The 19,710-nt window shown below is 49.4% G+C and overlaps 1 protein-coding gene across 9 annotated transcripts in view; it reads left to right on the top strand.

Moving 5' to 3' along the window:
• The window catches only part of PTAC14 (plastid transcriptionally active 14), a 107,107-nt gene that overhangs the window by 35,659 nt on the left and 51,738 nt on the right, over nucleotides 1-19,710 (top strand). For all 9 annotated transcript variants that reach the window (XR_015263062.1, XR_015263061.1, XR_015263058.1 and 6 more), the window contains 4 exons: nucleotides 16,410-16,499; nucleotides 16,663-16,813; nucleotides 17,236-17,345; nucleotides 17,778-17,849. Coding sequence is in view for 1 of the 9 variants with exons in the window: in XM_086780631.1 (XP_086636757.1) it covers nucleotides 16,410-16,499; nucleotides 16,663-16,813; nucleotides 17,236-17,345; nucleotides 17,778-17,849 (423 nt within the window). In the remaining 8 variants the exon portion in view is untranslated. The remainder of the gene's footprint in view (nucleotides 1-16,409; nucleotides 16,500-16,662; nucleotides 16,814-17,235; nucleotides 17,346-17,777; nucleotides 17,850-19,710) is intronic.

Below are 19,710 nucleotides of genomic sequence, written 5' to 3'. Positions count from 1 at the left end.
GACGCATTGCAACAACGTCACGGTAGAGTTGCTATTGGAGATAATTCTATTGTCCCCATTCTTGGCGAAGGGACAATGCCCCTCATTCCGGATGGCAATGGAGGGAAGTACACCTTGAGAGTGCTATGTGTGCCAGATTTAGGATTTCATCTCCTTTTTGTACATGAGATTTGCAAATTGGGCACTAAGGTGGAATTTATGGAGGGCTTAGGACTCCGTGATCATCCGTGACCCTCTCACTGACAGGATCCTATGGCAAGGCATAGAGGACCATGGCCTCTACAAACTCACAGCTCTTTACTCTCACACAGGCGATCTTTGGCATGCTAGATTTGGACATCTTCATTTGGAGGCCTTGCGGAAGACTTTTTGGGAGTAGCTATTGGATGGGTTGCGAGATGTTGGCACATGTGAGGGCCCTTGTCTCTCGTCTCAAAGGGAAACAACATTGGGAGGCCTTTCCAAGGAAGGCTACACGGCAAGCTATGGCACCTCTGGAATTGGTTCGTGTGGATTTGTGCGGTCCGATGCACACTCCGTCTCTTGGTTCTGCCAGTTTTGTTTTTCTTTTGGATGATGATTTTCGCTAGTATACCTGGGCCTATTTTCTCAACTCCAAAGACGAAACTTTTGAGAGATTCCAAACATGGAGAACGGAGAAACAGTTGGGAAACTTTGTCTTGACATTACGGGTTGACAAAGGAGGCAAGTTCACTTCTTGCGAGTTTAACTAGTATTGTGACCTCCATGGTATTCAACGGGAGTTTGCCAACACAGGTGCTTTGGGAATGGCGTGGTGGTGCAAAAAAACCAAATGGTGATTGAGATGGCTCGGACAATGTTGGAATAGCGTATTCTTTCGTAAGATCTTTGAGTGGAGACAGTTTTTGCTACTGCTGTTTACATTCTTAATCGGTCCCCTACTACTGCTCTTCCAGGGCAGACCCCCTTTCAAGCCTACCTAGAAAGAAAACCCTCGGGTTCACACTTCCGGGTTTTTGGATCAAATGCATTTGTTCATGTACCTGATGGTGACAAGGGAAAGCTGGATGCTAAGTCCAAGCACCATATTTTGGTTGGTTGCAAATCAGAATCCAAAGGTTATCTGCTCTACAATCTTGCAACTTTGAAGATCATCGTTAGCAGAGATGTGGCGGTTGATGAGACTTTATCTTTCACTGCGGCCGCCCGGGAGGGGGGGGTGGTGTTCATCATTAGGAGCTGATTCGACTCAGCCTCGTCTTGGTTCCTCGTTGGATCCTCTTGTTCCTCTTCCTTGACTTGAATTGACACGTCCTCTCTAGCACCTTAGGCGGAGGAATCATCCAACAATGATCGGGAGGAGATTTTGGTGGAGCTCCATAGCAGGCTACACCTCAGGAGCAGGGTTTGACTTTTGAGGGGGGATCTTGTATTCCCAATTGGTTGTACTAGACATTGCAAAACTCATGGGTAACACGGTTGCCTTTACCTATATAGCATGTGTCTCTGTTGATCGGAGCGGTTGCATACCAGGACATCACCTTAGGAGAACCTGTGTATCAATTACGCATTGGTGTCACGCATCCAGAAGGACTCGGAACATACTCATATTGGGGAGGTGCTCTCTAAACCAACTTGGAAGCAGGCCATGGAAGTAGAGCTTGACTCTATTGAACAAAATCAGACTTGGAAGCTTGTTCCTAGACCGGCAAAGCGGAAGGTGATTGGTGTCAAATGGGTCTTTAAGACCAAGTACAAATCAGAGGGGACTCTGGGTAAGCACAAGGCTTGGCTTGTGGTCAAAGGCTATTCTCAAAAAGCTAGCGTGGATTTTGATGATACTTTTGCCTTGACTGCTTGGATGACGACCATACGGGTAGTTCTTGCTCTTGTTGCACACTCACATTGGTCCATCTTTTAGATGGATTTTAAGTCGGCATTCCTTAACAGGGAGCTGAAGGAGGACCTTTATGTGGAACAACCCTCAGGATTTCAGGTTCCTGGCTCCAAAGGTATGGTCTACAGACTCAAAAAGGCCTTGTATGGTTTGAAACAAGCTCCTAGGGCTTCGTATGAGAAGATTGATGCCTTCTTTCAACCGAAGGGTTTCAAGCGGTCGGCGGCTGATCCAAATCTCTACATCTTTCTCGAGAATGGGTTGTATACTCTTACCATTCTCTACGTGGACGACTTGATCATCACAGGCAGCCATATAATGCACATTGCTCAGACAAAGGTTGCCCTCAGTAAGGAATTCGAGATGACAGATCTCTGGTTGCTTCACTTCTTTTTTTAGTGCTCAGATGGCATATTCATTTCTTAGCAACGGTATGTTATAGAGCTTTTAGAGGCTTTCAGAATGACAGATTGTAAGCTCATCGCTTCCCCCATGGATCTTGACATCAAACACTCCTCTTCTGGATTCGATCTAGCGGCAGATACACTTCTTTTTTTTTTTTTCCGAGAAAAGATCCTTTCATTAGTTATGTAAAAAAAAACGCCCGTAGGGCTACAAAAGAGATCTCTCCTGCTCCTAACAGAGAGAAGAGCAGTGAATACATCATGGCAGCCCGGGAGACTCTCCCTAGGTGCTGCAAAATACAAACATCAGTCTAAAGGACTGAACGGCTAAATCATACAATGGGGGGGGGGGGAAGAGCCAAACAGGTGGCCTGTAGTGCCAACGGGGGGATCCCGTGTGTAGGGTGTAGAACGGGCCGCAGCGCCAAGTGGTATGAAAGGCCTGGCGCCGTAAGATCGCCTCATCCGAGTCTCCCCGGATGCGGTCGTACTGTCCTCGCAGGGTGTGGATCAACTCCTGCCAAATCCCTCGAACAGTCTCTGCTGGTGGCTCCAATCTCCCCTCAAAGGCCGTGAAGCACCGGGCCCTCCAGGTGAACCAGATGGTGAGGCTGCTGAGGAGCTCCCATCGTAAATCCCTCTCCTGTGTCCAGCTGGCGGACGAGTAATCCGGTGCCGGAACCAGGCGAGGCTGGCCCCTAATAAAGCTGATGGCCTGACTGCCCTGCTCCATCTCATAGCCCATAGCAGGCCCTGACGAAGTCGACCAAGCAGCGGCACCCCACGTAAACATACCCTCTGGAGAGAGGGGGGCCAGAATACGCAGCATCCGCAGCCAAATCTGCTGAGCCTGAGGGCAGTCCCAAAGGCAATGTCTCTGTGTCTCCATAGGGTGGCCGCATCGGACGCAGGCCGCCGGAAGACCGCTGTAAACAAGCCAAGTGCCAACTGCTGAGCCCCTGTGGGCGACCAGCCACTGAAAAGCCGAGATCCTGCGGGCCTGTCGACTAGCCCAGAGCCGAGCCCAGAAATCCTCCAGGAACTCCTGTGATAGTCCCTGCAATCGCCAATGCCCCGATGCCGCTGGAGAAACCGTCCTCCTCGCCGTCAAGATATGCCGTCCCAGTCGAACAGTATACTGGAAAAATGTGATCTCTGTGGCCTCAAGGGATGCATAAGGATCATGCCACTCGTACTCTCCGGGGTCCCACTGCAGCCGGGCCAAGGGGCGCGCTGCATATGCCCATATGCGCCAATCCGGGAGCACGTCAGCAGGGTCGGGGTCAATGTGCCACTTCCGAGAAGCGGCAGCCACTACCCGAATCCTCTGAAAGGTGCACTCTGCAACCAAAGGCGACTCCACCTCCACTCTCTGGAGTCGGCCCTCATCCTGAATCTCATAATAGAGGCATCTGCCATCCTCAGTGCTAGCTCTGACAGCAATCAGGATCTCCAACTGTGTGAAGGCACCCATCCACCGTGGGGCCACTGGCTCGAGAGGTGTGAACCACTCCTCTGTAAGTGCCTCCCGAATATCATCCCTCATAATCAACCCCCCTCTGAAGTGACTCAGCCTCTCCACCTGGGTCTCCTCTGGTAGACTGCAGAAAGCCTGCCAGTCTCCAAAACTACGAGCTGGGCCTGCCGCTAAAGGTCCCCAGGCTAGACGAGGCCGAGAACCCAGCATATGACCCTGCTCTGTACGAACCGCTGGGCTCCAGATGAGCGGCTGCCTGGCCCGCTCCTCAACACAAGACGGAGGCCGTTGAGAGAGCCCCGGTCTCAGTAGCTCCCAAGCTCGCAGGATACTCAAAGCAAATCTGTCCTCCCATCCTCTACTGAGGCCTGTCCTCCTCATCTCTATGAATATCCAGCGAATCTCTGGTGCCCAAGTACCCCCTGCAGGAGGCGCCCGGGCCTGCAGTCGCTGCAAGAGGAGCTCTTTCCAAGGCTCAGCGCCTGGAAGCAACCCCCGAACAATAAGCTTCCCCAATAAGGCTCTACTCTGATCGACTGGATCTATAATGCCCAAACCGCCCTGAGCCAGCGGAAGTGTAATAACTGCCCATGCAACCTTTGCCCGGGCTGGCTGACCGTCCCGCCCAGACCACAGAAAGTTCCTGATCAGCCTCTGTACCTGGCTGATGCAAGAGCTCGAGAAAATCCAGCAAGACGTAATGTACCACATAGTCGCTAACAGCACCTGATTTGCCACCACCACCCTCCCAGCCAAGGATAGTCGAGCTGTACTCCAATACAATAGCTTCTTCCGAATGCTCAGAAGAAGCGGGGCAATCTGCTGCTCAGGTGACAAATCGAGGCCAATCTGGCATCCCAAATACCGCACTGCTGTGCCGGAGGGAATCCATCTAAAACCGGGGTCCGGACTCCATGCCGGAGTGGGAGCACTACTGATCCAAAAGGCCACTGTCTTGCGCCAATTGATCAATGCTCCCGAAGCTGCACTAAAAACCTGGAGCGACTGCTCTGCCCGAATAAGATTGGCCTCTTGGCCATGCAAAAATAAGCCCGTGTCGTCTGCAAACTCTGCATCAAGCAAATCCTCCCCCCGGACTGGGAGCTGAAGTCCTCTCAAACCAACCTCCTCTGCCGTCAAATACATACTCATAGCCTCCGCAAAGAAGAGAAAAAGGAAAGGGGCGAGAGGACACCCCTGACGGACTGATCTGGTCAGCTCAAAACTCGGCCCCCGACCTCCTGCAATCAGCACCTGGCTGCGAGCTGTGGAATACAAAGCTGCCACCCCTCTGATCCATCCTGGCTCAAAGCCCAGGCGCAGCATAGTGCCCTCTAAGAATCCCCAATCAACTCTATCGTATGCCTTCTCAAAATCGAGAAGCATCACGACCAAGTCCTCGCCAAGAAACCTAGCTCGGGCCGTCGCCTCCCAAAAAGTAAAGATGTTGTCAAGGATACTGCGCTCCTTGACAAATCCTGTCTGAGTAGCATGAATCAACTCCCCCAGGAAGGGCTGGATCCTCAAACTCAAGGCCTTTGCCAAGACCTTGTATACAGTATTGAGGATCGTAATAGGCCTCCAATGCCGAATGTCATCCGATACTCCCTCCCCCTTGGGGATAAGATAGATCAAGCCCTCTGAAAAGCTCTGCGGCATCACCCCAGTGTCCAAAACATGCTGAAAGCCCCTGCGGAGGCCTGGCCCCGAAAGGTCCCAATAGCGCATAAAAAAGGCCGGCGTCAGTCCGTCCTCCCCTGGGCAACTATGTCGCGGCAGGACCCTCAAGGCCTCGGCAAGCTCAATCTCTGACAGAGGCGCACCTAGAACTGTGCGCATATGGTCTGTGACCCTCCTCTGCACATGGGCCCACACTGTCTGTCTGCATACATCTCGATCCTCAGTGGCTGGCTCTGCTGAAAGCAAGTCACGATAAAAAGCAGTGGCAATGGCTCTGATCTCCCCGAGCTCAGTAGCTATCGATCCATCCGGTCTACCAAGCTGGCGAACCCCTGCTCGCGCATGACGGGGTCCAGTGATCTCAAAAAACTCCCCAGTCACTCTATCACCAAGCTGTGTCCACTGAGAGGCCTGTCGACGATAGTAAAACTCATGTCTCTGCTCCTCTGCCTCTCTAACCTCCTGGCGTGCCTGGCTCAGCTGGGACGCCACCCACTCACATGCAGGCTGCTGCTCCTGAAGGCGCTGTAGCGAAGCAAGGCTGCGTCTCAGCCGTTGCTCCCGCTCGCGAATCTCTCCCAGTCGTGTCAAAGCTGCAGCGTGTAGAAAAGAGCTAAGATCAATGAGTCCCTGGGCACACTGGCCCGCTGCATCCTGGTCAGAACACTGACTATCATGCCAGATCCTCTCAATGTCCTCTGCGAGACTGGGGTCTGCAAGTACCCTCTCTGGGATCCTCAACTGCAAGCTGGGCTCCCGTGTCCCCTCCTCCAAAGTCAGTATAACTGGCGCATGATCTGAAAATGAGGTGCCAGCAAGAATGCCGACGGAGCCCCCTCGCTCCCCCAACCAATCGCCCACATAAAAGCGATCAATCCGAGATAGATTAGTCCCTCCCTGCCGGCGATCCGACCGAGAGAAACTAAGACTGTCCTGAGACCGGGAGAAAGCCCCATGCTGCCATGCATCCGTGATCCTCAATGTCATACAAAACCGGTCCCAAGCTGCAAGCTCCGTGCCGTGCACTGTTACATGACTGCCTCCCACCCTATCTGCCGGGTCCTCAAGCATGTTGAAGTCTCCCCCAACACACCAATGTGCGGCCTCTGGCAATGCATCTGTAACCTGAGTCCAGAACTCTGCTCTGGCACTAGCATGATTGGGCGCATAGATGTTGAGCACACCCAATAGCTCATCATGCATCCTCAGAATGACATACCGTGCTCTACCAGGCACAATGATCCCTCGATCCACAATGGCCTGCCGCCATGCATCTGCAATAACCATGCATACTCCTCCCTGTCCTCCCAAAGGACCAAACCCTGCAGACCAGAAAGTATCCCATCTACCAGGCATCACCGAACCATATCTCCGGATCCTGCTCTCACCCAAGTGATGCTCCTGCATCATCAGAATGTCAATGCTGCCACCAACCAGGCATCTCTGTAGCTCCTGCCTCAAGCAGCCTCGATAGCGTATAAAGTGTGCTCCGCCAAGGCCCTGTACATTCCATGAGATGATCCTCATGGATGTCCTACTGAGGTGGAGGCTGTCTCAGCCGTGCGGCGGGCCTTCGCAAGCGGCTTGGATGGAGAGTAGTCCCCATCCGAACGGCTGCGAGTCTGCCCACCCGGTGTACTGCAAGTATCCCGGATCAGGCGCCAGTGGCTGTGACCCATGACGACTGCCTCCTGCTCGGACATAGTAACCTCGTGAATACTCACATATCCTGGGTCGCGTGCCAAATCTGCAACAATGCGCACGACCAAATGCCGAACCCCGGATGTATCCACTCCCTCGGGATCCAAGACAAAATGAGCCAACTCCCAAAGTCGGCCTAGCACATCTGTAACCTCCAAGTCGCTCATGTGATGAGAAAACTCAACTGCCTGAGTCTTCAACGTGCTGAGAGCGAGCTCTAGAGTCCACTCCCGATCACAAGGTCCACATAGAGGGAACGAGAAGGCCACCGCTGAGTCTAGTGCCTCCTCCCCGCGGGCCGGGGGTATCACTACATGCACTCGGATGGGTGCTGGCTCATGGGGGCCCTCTGCTCCAAAAAGCCGTGTGAAGGTATAATCAAACGCCGCCGAGCGCTGTCGAATGCCGAGACGACTCAGCCGACTGCGGATAGATGAAATCCGTGAAGCCCTAATCGGCATAGGTCTCCTCTGTGATGCTCGAGCGAGGTCAGTGCTCAGCGCCCTCCGGACTGCAGGTGAGCGCCAGGGAGCTGCCAGAACCTCCCGGGAAGGCGAGGCGGGCGGAGGGGGAGGAGGGGGAGGCGAGGGAGGAGGAGAGGGAGCCGCTGCCGAGGCCGGAGCGGGGACGGGAGGAGGCGAAGGTGGAAGCGAGGCGGAGGGAGGGGATGGGTGTGGGGGAGGTGAAGGAGGGGGAGCTGGCATCTCCTGGTCCTCGGTCGCTGCAGGGGGAGCAAATCTGTTCCTCACGGGAACCTAGTGAGGCTGAGACTGTTGCTGCTGCTGCAGCGGTACCTGGGCGTGCTGCTGTGGCTGTCTCCCTCGACGGCGCCCCTGTCCAGGCTGCCACTCCGAGGTCTCTGTGGCCTGAGCAGGTGTCCCTGAGGCAGCCTGCCGAGCCGAATCTGTGGGCGGGCCATCCGTGGCCTGCTGCTGTGGTGAGGGCCGAGGTCTCCTGCGGGGGCAGGCCTTGGCCAAATGACCGACCTGCCTGCAAATGAAGCACTGGTTCGGGAGCCCCGAGAACTCCACTCTCTGATCTATCCACCCCCCCCCTATCCTAGGTAGCTGAATGACCTTAGGAAGGGAGGAGATGTCAGATACCAACACTCTGACCGAAGGTAGCCCAGCTGCTCTGGCCACCACTGAAGCTGCTGAGGGGCCCGTCTCAAGAACCGAGCCCACCAATGCTCCGAGCCTGGAGAGGAGCGGAAGATACTCCCGGCGGAGACCAGGGAAACAAACTGTAATATGGAAGAGGCGCTCTCCCTGCTCCGCCGCAGCTGGGTCAAATCCATGCTGCCAAGGCCTGAAGAAAGCCCGAGCACCCCTGATATCCAGAGGACTCATGGCAAGGACCTTGGCAACGCTCTGGGCGGCCTCGAACTCGATCTGATAATGTCCCCGGCCCAAGAGCTGTACATCAAGGATCTTGCCCACATCTGCAAGAAGGCGAGCCTGAAGTAGATCCCTGATCTCCCCTCTGCTGGGGCGAGTGCCGACTATACGGCAGATGGTGGAGTGAGCCTGAAGGCGTTCCACCTCTGCGGTGAGGCTCGCTTCCTCTTCCGGCGAAAGAGAAAGCCTGATGGGGATGACCTCGGGGGCGGGCGAGGGGGCTGCGGAAGAGTCCCTCTGAGGCGAGGCGGGAGGAGTCTCCATCAGAGTCTGAAGCTCAAGCGAAGGCGAGGCGAAAGCGAAAAACCCCAGCAAGAAGCGGGCTGCACACCAAGAGGCGGAAGACGGAAAACCCCCAAGGGGGGGAAGGCAGCGCGACAGAGGAGGGAAGGGGGGGGCGGCGAACGCGAGAAGGAGAGGGGGGGGGGGGGCGCTGCTGAATGGAGGCGGCGAGATGAGAGCGAGGCGGCGGGGGGGCCAGCAGGCGGAAGCGGGGGGGGGATGGCGAGCAGGTGGAAGCGGGGGTGAAGGCGAAAAGGCGGCAGCGGGGGGGGGGGAACAGGCGGAAGCGGGGGGGGGGATGGCGAGCAGGCAGCAGCGGGGGGGGCAGGCGCAATGGCGCAGAGGGGAGGGGGCGAAACAGGCGAAAAGGGGGGGGCGGCGCAGCAGCGAGGCAGGAGAGGGGGGGCGCAGCGGCAAAAGGGGGGGGGGGGAGCGAAGGTGCGCAGAGCTGGGGGGGGGGCGGGAGCTTCAGCGAGCGGGGTACTTTCCAGTAGTTTTTAGCGGCAGATACACTTCTGTACAGGCAATTAATTGGTTCCTTGATTTGGTTGCTCAACTTGATTGTGCATTTGTGGTGGGAACTCTCAATGCTTTCATGCAGGCACCCTGGGATGCTCACTGGCAGGCAGTACTTCGCGTGTTGTGGTACTTGCAGGTACCAAGGATTTTGGTATTTTTTATGGAGAGGGGGCCACTTTATGTGGTTGGAGCAACTCTGAGTGGGCTGGAGATGCGGCTACCAGACGGTCTACTACAGGGTATTGCTTTACTCTTGGATCAAGAGCAATTTCATGGACGAGTAAAAAGCAACCTACGTTGGCGCTTTCATCGATTGAGGCGGTTTATCGAGCGGCCTATTTAGTTGTTTGTGAGGTGATTTGGTTGCGGCGGCTACTTGAGGAGATCGGTTTTCGACGGCAGCAGCCTACCTTTATCTCATGTGACAATCAGAGTTGCTTGGCTATTGCTAAGAATTTGGTATTTCATGCGTGGACCAAGCATATAGAGATCTAATACCACTTTGTGCAGGAGCGGATCTTGGAGGGAGTTATTATCCTTGAGTATTGTCCTACCCAAGACAACGCTTCATACTTATTCACCAAAGGATTATCTCAGCCAGCTATTGGCATTCATGGCAGCTCCTTGGGCCTTGGGCCACCCCTAGGACTTGAGAGGGGGTGTTAGCATATATCATCTCCTCTTGGTGGCTATTCTAGTGTCTATGGGTGCCCTTCCCATGTTGAGGCACGCCCCTCTATTTTCCCTTATTTTTATTGGGCCTTTGATATGGGCTGCCCACCCTTTTATGGCTTTCTATAAATATTTTCCCCAATTTTCAGGTCGTGTGGGGGTTATGAGGGAGTGGGCCAGCTCATATGGAGAGTATAAATTTGCTACCTTTTCCCCTCACTTTTCATCATTGCTTTTGGTCATTTGATGAGCACCTTCAGCCCTCTGCCTACAGAGACCACTCCTTGCCTATGGGCTGGTTGTATCCATCTCTTTCTTGAGGATAAGTGCATCAGCGTTTTGCTGTTTTCTCTCATCTATCACTTGGTGCTTCAGCGTTTTTGTCATTCGTCTACTTCTTTCCGCTGCCCTCTGACTAATACGTGTGCATGAGTTGAGATGAAGGGAGTGAAAGCTTGGAAGATGGGAGATTTTCTAGTCAACAGTGCAGTACCATTAAGCTTGTTTGCTTGGAAACAACGTGAACTTGTTTTCCAATGTGGACATTGCATGGATTTAGAATCTTGTGAATGTCCATAGGGCTAAAGTCGCCCGAGAATCCCAATGGGCACGTGTGCTTGAATTTGTTTGGGGCCTGACAAGTGAGTCTTATCAGTTTTGCATGTGGTAAGTGTAAAACCCAATCCTTTTTATTATTATCAAGATTTTATTACTAAGGTGTAGTTGGAGGGTACACAATACATTTCAAAATAGGGTGGAGATCTAATAAATTGAGCACCTCTTAATAATGAGGTGTGTACATGATTAAAAAGGGCATCCACCAAGTGTGTGGGAAGCCTGGCAAGTGTGTCGCATGCCTCACCAATTGGCACCCACGCATGCAAGGTAATGGGTGACGTTGTGAAGGCGTTGACCATCCACAGGCATGGGTTTTTAGCATGGTTGGCTAGCTATCCCCTCATTGCTTCTCTTCAAAGGGACACACGAATTTTATGGTCCTGTCTCTTGTACCCATATGCTGTACGGTCTTCTCTCCTGCATCTGTATTGTAAAGCACCTCCTACTTGCTACATCAATTGTGTGGTTCTGTCTCTTGTACCATATGCTGTACGGCCTTCTCTCCTGCACCAGTATTGTACAGCACCTCCTAGATGCTGTAGATGCTGCTACATGGATGTTTGTGGGCCCTGCTATATAGTTTGCCCTCTCTGCACCTTGCTGTTGTACGACCGTCTTGTGCTCTAGCTGCAGCTGCAAGGCCCTTATATACTGCTGTATGACCAAATTGGGGTTGTACTAACAGTATGTAATTGGAGAGCTGGTCTATACCTTGGTAAGTGGTAGAAGGAGTCCCACAACAAATGGAGGGTTATTTGAAGGCCTTGGAATCTTTGAAGAATTGTTGAACCTCTCGAAGATTCTAGCAAGATTTCTTGAAGACTTTGAAGGCTCTTGGAGATTTTTGAAGATTTGCAAATCAAGTGTACCGGCTGCATATTGGTCGTACTTGCTGTAGATTAAAGGCATTGGTTGCATAAGGGCTGTGTAACTACTTGTCTACAGTCGTATCATCAGTTGCGTGATTGCCATACTACCCCTTTTATCATTGAGGTTGGCGGAGGGCATTGATATCAATTGTCTACATACGGGAGAAAAGTACCATCCTGTCCAAATTGATGTGAGAGTATTCTTAAAGACACTGAAGAGGAGATTGCCTAAGGCATGGATAGGTTTTTTACATAAAGCTTTCGCCAGTTTTGCAAGCCTGTGAGAGCTTTGGAGAACCGGGTTGCCTGTTTGGCAAGCCCATGAGAGGTAGGGAGATCCAGGAAATCATGTGAAAAGTGATTAGGTCCTTTGTATCCCATACAGAAAGAGGCCCACACCTTTGGTCCTCATACTGCAACTCAACAAAAAGGACCAAATCCCTCTTTGAATAGGATGTTTGAATAGGCAGTGAAGGCGACCACTGACCTCATAAGTATGCTGGGCATCAAAGGATGGCATGCTCATTGGTCTCAACCTCATGCATATTGTGCATGTTTGCAGCTCTTGGTTCTCATGTGTGGTTGCACCTTTCTCTCTGCCTTGATGTGGAGCCTATGTGACGTCATGGAGCTAGTCTTTGGAGATCCTTAGTGCATGTGACATATGAAATCTTTAGGTGAAATGGCATCTGAATAAATTATGTTCGAAAGTGATCTTGGTATAGGTTCATCCTTGTTGGGAGTATCATTGGCTGTATGTACTTTTTAAATCTGTCAAATGTCATCTTTGAGGACTGTATTGATTTCTTGCCACGAGTAGCAAGGAGCCGTTAATTCTTTCTATCTTTAGTGGTGCATATGCCCTATCAACTACCTTTTCTGTTGTAATAATTCGTTTTGTTTGTTATGATCCCTTAGTGCTAGGCTTCATTATGGCTGAGTTTGCCTTTCATCTCCGGAGCTCTGATAGAAATTCAATTCACATACGTTTGTATGAATGTATGCTCTAATGTGTGTGTGGTGTGTGTGTGTGTGTGGGTTTGAAACGTACGACTCCAATGCACACTTTCCAATGCCATGCTGTTGCCCACCTAAGGTCTCCCCGACCAGAATATTTATTGCAAGATCTCTTGCCAGTCAGTGATCAGACGGCTGGAAAAAGGGCTGCCAGGAATTGTACCTTTGAAACAGCCCGTGATAAAGTTTCATAGAATGGTCTCCCAATTGCCAAATGCATCAGTCTGCACCCTGGTGCACATTTCAGCCAACATTTTCGTCCCAGGGTTGCATTTTGGCAGCAAAAGTATGGAGCATGGTAGCTTTCCTCGCAATTAGGTGATAGTGAATGTTTAGGATGTTGAGCCCTCCATGCATTTTAGGAGTGGTTGAATCCAGAAATGCATACTTTCTTACCTGTAAAGGAGTCAAACATGTGCAGGATGTTATACAACCTGATGGTTCTTTTATGTCTTTTCCGTTAGCCAAGAGGCGCTATGGTTTGGGTATGCACTCCCGGCCAATTTGGCATAGACTGCGAGAGTTGCTTCAACCCTTCTTGCTTGCCCCCATGCTAGAGATGCGAAATCGTCTGGATGATTGGAAATTGGACCGGCAAGAGATTGGTTACATTACCATTCTTATGAAGGAAATAACTGCAGCAAAGGCCTATAGAATATTGATTCCCCCACTGTGGATAAAGCAACATGCCAATCAGCTTTGGAGACTTGATAAACCCTCTTAGATGGTGGACTCGGTGTCTACACTGTATATGGAAAAATGGTCTTTCTTTGAAGCAAAAAGTTTTCATGTGGAGATGTCTGCTTGGGGTGTTACCGGTGGGGATGACATTGGCAAAACGACGTATTGCACCATTGTGTGCGCTGCTCCTGCTGCAGTGAGACCCTTTCACACCTATTATGGTAGTGTTTGGTTACCAGGCAGTTCATTGTGGCATTGTCGGCATGCCTGCAGATTCGTTTCCCATCGAAACATTTCATGAAGAAATTTTGGCTCTTTGGGAAGTTCCCCTCATCGCTAGATGCATATGCCCCTTTCTTTGCTTGGGTTAGATTTATTGCCTTTTGGACGATTTGGCATGATAGGAATCATCAGACCTTCATGCATGCCCCCTTAGATACGTATGCATTTTTCAGGCATTCTTTGCATACCTCTCTATATGATGCTTATCATATAAGAGACATTTCTCTGCATATCTTAGAAGTGTTTTCCCATTGTTTTTAGCTTCCATCCACTCTGGGTGGTAGTGGTTCTACATTAAGTTAATTAAAATCAGTGGCTTCACTTAAAAAAAAAAACGTGTGTGTACGTGTGTGTGGAAGCATATATTGATACCGAGTTCTACATCCACTATTGGGCACTAATGATGTTAGTGGGGATGTTGTAGTGTCTAGTCCATACCATGAATGATGGAGTTGATGGCTTATTGTCTTGTGGATGACTACCATGAGGTTTTAAATTGCACTTTCTTGTAAGGTGAATTTGGGCATGTTCCTGGATTCATCTATGTTGTGTTAGCGGACATGCACATTGTGAAGTTTTTGTGCAAGTTGTAGCCGGTTGATATTGTGTTAATTCTTTCTATCTTTAGTGATGCATATGCTCTATCAACTACCTTTTTTGTTGTAATACTTCTTTCTATTTGTTACGATCCCTCAGTGGTAGGCTTCATTGTGGCTGAGTTTGCCCTGCATCTCCGGAGCTTTGATAGAAACCCAGTACATAGACCTTTGTATGAATGTATGCTCTTATGTGTGTGTGTGCGTGCGTGGGGGTGTGTGTGTGTGGGAGCATGTATTGATACCAAGTTCTACACCCACTATTGGGCGCTGATGACGTTAGTGGGTATGTCGTAGTATCTAGTCCATACTATGCATGATGGAGCTGATAGTTTATTGTCTTGTGGATGACTACCATGAGGTTATAAATTGCACTTTCTTATAAGGCGAATTTGGGCATGTTCTTGGATTCATCTAGGTATATATACAATTGTTCAACTAAACTGAATTCTTCTTGTGTCTGACCATATCGTACTCCCTATTGAGTGGATAGTATGTGGTTGGGGCCTCCTCTAGCATGGTTTTGATTTTCATTTGGATGTGTTCATGATGCAATATATGGGATGATGTGAGTTTTTTAGATGTTCTGGATTCCATGTGGGTTGGACCTAGATCCAAGTTCTAAGTGGGGGCTGGGTTGTCTTATGGGCTATTGTTTCTGATCAATGCATGGAAGGTAGCTTGGAGATCTTATGTGAATGGAGAAAACGACTTGAGGATCCCAAACACAGACATGCACCTGCCACGCCAACACACACACACACACACACACACACACACACACACACACACATAGAGGAGATCTTATGTGAATGGAGAAAACAACTTGAGGACCACAAACACAGACATGCACCCGCCTCCCCCAACACACACACACACACACACACACACACACACACACACACCCCACCCCCCCCCCCTCCTCCCCCCTCCCCCCACACACACACACAAATTAATCAAGTGGTAAAATCCTCTTTCCGTCTTTTGCTTTGGGGCTGGCTAGTGATGCACGACCTCTTGCTACCATGATGCAAGGTTGCATGAGTACAGTACGATATAGTACCGTACTGTACGGATCCGTATGTGGCGTTTTCCCCCCCCCTCCCCCTTCTTCCTCCTGACTGACCTTTGGTCCAAGGTCCTCCCGTAGTTACCGATTTTTCACTGCCCCTAGACGCCCGCTTGTAGCTGCTTATTTATCCACCTGCAGAGGCGATGCCGCCGAGGAAGCACTAAGGGGGGTTTTGAACCCAAGACCTCTTGATCCTAGGCAAACACCTTCACCACTCGAGCTATCACCTCATTGGCAAGTACGTGGCAGTTTTTAAAAACATTTTGGGCCAAAAAAAACCCTAGGTTGGCCATCGTCATCGATTTTAGTCGACTTATGCAAAGTGCAAACATAGCCATTCCTCTCATTGATACAAACATTGCAGCGAGAGATGATAATGATGCGGTGCCAGCCGCTACGGTCACCGCCATTGCAGAGCTAGAGCTGAGAGTATGATAGCGAAGGAAACACGTTGACAGATGGAGCTCTCATTTTGGTAATTGTGCTGTTGAATGTTCAGAAATGAATTGTCTTTTCATTCATTTTTTTGTATATATATGTACACTATATAGTATATTTTTTAAGTTTTTACGGACCTTATGTATTTAACGTACCTCAAAATTTCAACCCGTACCTGAATGCGTACCTTACTATACCTTACCGTACCTTTCCACGTTGCCATGATGTGGCAGGAGGTCTCCTCATAAATGCCATGTCCTGAGAAGCATGTCTATTCTTGTACAATTTTCTTCCTCATCAAAAGTAAATGATGTTCTATCCAAGGAACACTGGCTAGTCTAGTATTATCATAATGGTGTCCTTACCAAGGTTAGTGATAGAGCTAAAATCTGTGTAAGGCTTAGGTATTTCCAATTTCGAGATATGGAGTATTTTAAAAAGGAGGGAAGCATCATAGTACAGAGGAAGCTCAAACAGCCATAATAGACAAGCAAAAGCAAAACCATTACTCCCATTTTTTTTTTGAAAAAATATATTATTTTGGGAAAAAAAATTCTGATCCCCCCCCCCAAAAAATCCGTACGAGTCCGTACGGCATCGTACCGTACGGTATTTCATATGATATGCCGTCATACGTTGTACAGAGACAACTATGCTAGAAGTACCTGATTTTGTTGACATGCCAGCTGTAATTTGTTTTGTTTGAATCAACTTATTTGAAACAATGCCGTTTTTCTCTGGACTGTGGTAGTTGTTTTTGCTTTAATTATGCTTATGATTGCCATATCTGATGCCCTGCTCCCCCACTCACTCTTTCAATTACAGGGGGAGCTTGCAGAGCTGCAAGACAGCAGAGTTGCCTCAGTGATACGACAACAGCAGAAGAGAGCAGAGAGTTCTTGGGCGAAATATTGGGTAGTAGCATTTCCTTGCTCATTGTTGTGGACATGTGTTTGTGTGTGTTTTTTTGTGCAAGCGTTTGTGCATGGGTGTGTGGGACTGTGCTTGGGTTGAAAACAGTTTTGAGATCAAAGAATTGCTTGCTGAACAAACATTTTCTGCACTTAATTTGATGCAGACAGCAGATTCACCCCTCAAATTGAAACGCCTGGCTCGTACTAGCGAGCAATTTAAGTGGGCGGTTGCCATCGCTCAAACACGGCACATCACGATGAACATGACTGTTGGTGCAAGGCCCCAAGTGGCAAACATGTTCATCCCCTATATTGGTAAGTTCTCTGGCTGATTGCAGCGTAGCTCAGTGGTTGAGGCATTCGCTTGGTGAAGGGGGGCTCCTGAGTTAATATGCTGCTAGAGCTCCCCACACGGCACCTCTCTACCCCCTTGGGCTGGTCTATATGTCCAACTACAGAAGTCCGTGGAAAAAAGAAAGTTCTCTGCAATATGCTCAAAAATATAAGTGAAGTGCCAAGATAATGTTGCCTAGGTAACCCAATTCATTAAAAAGCATGGGTATGGAACTCGTAGGCATTGTGGGATTTATCAGACTGTAAAGAAACCAACTAAGAAAATTGCTTGAAAGAATATCAGGAATTTTCTTGAAGGTTGCTTTAGAATATCCAATGTAAAAATGTTTTGAAGTAAATTACTATGATTAACATAATTGTTATGGTTTGGTTTGTTGTTTTAGATATGCTGAATCACTCATTGCAGCCAACTTGTTCTTATCGATGGCGAAGAAAAGATAGAATGCTAGAGGTGCTGGTAAACCGTGGCCAAAGTATAAAGGCTGGAACAGAGGTTTGCTTTAACATGCAAATTTTGCTATGATTGACCTTTCAATAAAGTAGGGTAGTTATTTTGATAATCTCCTCCTGCCCCACTTCTCTTTCTCTCTCCTCCTCCCTCTCACTTTCCGACTGCTCTCCCTTCATGGAAGGATTAAGGGTCAGGATGTAAGGATCATAGTCGATCATGGTTGATCACGGTGCAACACAACTTTTTGAGCCAAGAAGTTGAGGTTGCTCACAAGTATATGTTGTCTTTGCAAAAGGCGTTCACAAAAGGTGTGGAGTAACATGATTGGGTATTTAGGTGGAGTTTCCCCACTGCCCCCTTCTCTTCCACTTCTTCTACACTCCTTATGATTGTGTGAAATAGGCTTGCACTTCTTGAAGCTGATATCTACCATTGATATGATTTGGATAAGATTTTAACTTTCTTTTTTGGCAGATGACATTGAATTACATGGAAAACACACCAAATGAAAAGTATTTGGAACTGTTTGGTTTCTCGTCCCCAGCGGTATGCTTTTTTTTTTTTTGTTGATGTTCTTAGTTAGCGTCCTTTTCACAGAGTTGGCAATTCACTGTAGTATATTATGTAAACCTGGTCTTAACATGTGAAAGTGAGCTTAGGTCATGGGCATACAAGATGTGCAAAGACTCATGAATTTAGATGGCGATGTACACAAGCATGATTTAACAGACTTAAGTTTAAACTCGAATCTCGATACACATTCAAGTGAGAATGTAAAAAAGATATGAGAGAATACATTTATACTCACACACACTTCTTTTTGTGTGTGTAAAAAACCAGTCCTCTATTACCAAGAAACAATATACATGGGGAGGATGTACTTCAGGGAGAAGTCATCCAAAGAAGAAAGCTAAAAACAGTAGAAGAAGAATTCAGATTGTGACAATAGCCTCTAGTTGTCAACAATCACGTAGAGACCGGCGAAGATTAGCACGAAAGAAAACATAAGCATCAAGAGAAGGCTGCCAAAACATAGCATGGTTCCTAGCCTTCCAAATAGTCCAAAATGCCCAATATCTCATCCAAATGATGAAAGTGTTAAATCCAGCCATGCAAGATGGCAGAACATCAAAAATCTAGAAGGGTTTCCTCCTTTGAACGAAGGAAAACGTCCTCGGAAGTTGTGAGTCAATGTTTGCAAGAAATTTTTGGATTCCATGCAATGCCAAAGAAGATGAGGAACAGACTCTGCATGTCAGCCACATCTACAACACCTATCACTGGAGATATGTCGTTTTGCGAGAAAAGTAGAAACTGGAAGTATTCCCACAAGGCATCTCCATAAGAACAGACGTTTTTTTTCCCCCGAAAAAAAAAGAAAGAATAGACGTTGTTTGAGAGGCACTCAGTTGAAGTCTTTGTTTCCACCATTTAATATTCTTATGCAAGTCCCATAAAGCATCAACATAAGGCTGAATCCAGGGTGAAGGAAGCAACAATTTGTACACATTACTTGCCAAAAGCGCATTCAATTGAAGAGAGTTAGTATATGACCAAGAAGTTGCCAATCATGAAGTCTGTCCTGATCATCCAAGGGTGGGATGAGTTCAAAAGGCCGCAACAACATAGTAATAGTTTTTCACACTCGCCTGTGATGTAAATGCAAGTTGTGTTTCAAATAGGCTTGTGGGAAAGTCATCACAAATCCCTCATTTGTGACAACATCTGCCACAGTGATAACTCCAATAGAGACCAGACGCGCTCGCTGAAGCTCCCGCCCCTCCCTGCTCGCGTTGCCTGCACTCCTGCGCCATTCGCCTCCCTGCCTGCTCGTCACCTCGCCTCCCCTCGTTCCTCGCGCTTCCCCTTGCCCCCCTCGCCTGCCTTCGCTACTGCGCCCCCTCCCTCGCTGCATTGCTCGCCGCCCCTCCCTTTTGCCCCCCCCCGCCTGCCTTCGCTGCTGTGCCCCCTCCCTAGCTGCACTGCCCGCCGCCCTTCCTCACCTTCGCGCCTCCCCTCCCCCTTCTTTCGAGCCCTCCTCCCCTCTGTAGCGCCCTGTCCCCCCCCCTCCGCCAGCTCGTTCTCCACCCCTCCCCTCTTGCGCGCAGCTCCCCCCCCCCCCCCTAGGGCTTCTCCTTCGCCTTTTCACCCCCCCCCCTCCCTTTTCTTGCTTCCGCCCCCAGGGGGTTTGTTTTTCCTTTTTTCTCTGTCTTCTGCCTCTCTGAGTGCAGCTTGATTCTTGCAGGATCTCCGCTTTCGCATCGCCTTCGCCGTAGCTTCAGACTCTTTTTTTTCCGAGAAAAGATCCTTTCATTAGTTATATAAAAAACGTTCGTGGGGCTACAAAAAATCTCTCCTGCTCATAAGAGAAAAAGAGCAGTGAATACAGCATGGCAGCCCGGGAGAC

This window comes from Cibotium barometz, chromosome 42, assembly GCF_041138505.1.
Source record: "Cibotium barometz isolate CiBa-2024 chromosome 42, ASM4113850v1, whole genome shotgun sequence".
Lineage (NCBI taxonomy): Eukaryota > Viridiplantae > Streptophyta > Polypodiopsida > Cyatheales > Cibotiaceae > Cibotium > Cibotium barometz.
This window is presented reverse-complemented; position numbering and strand designations above follow the sequence as displayed.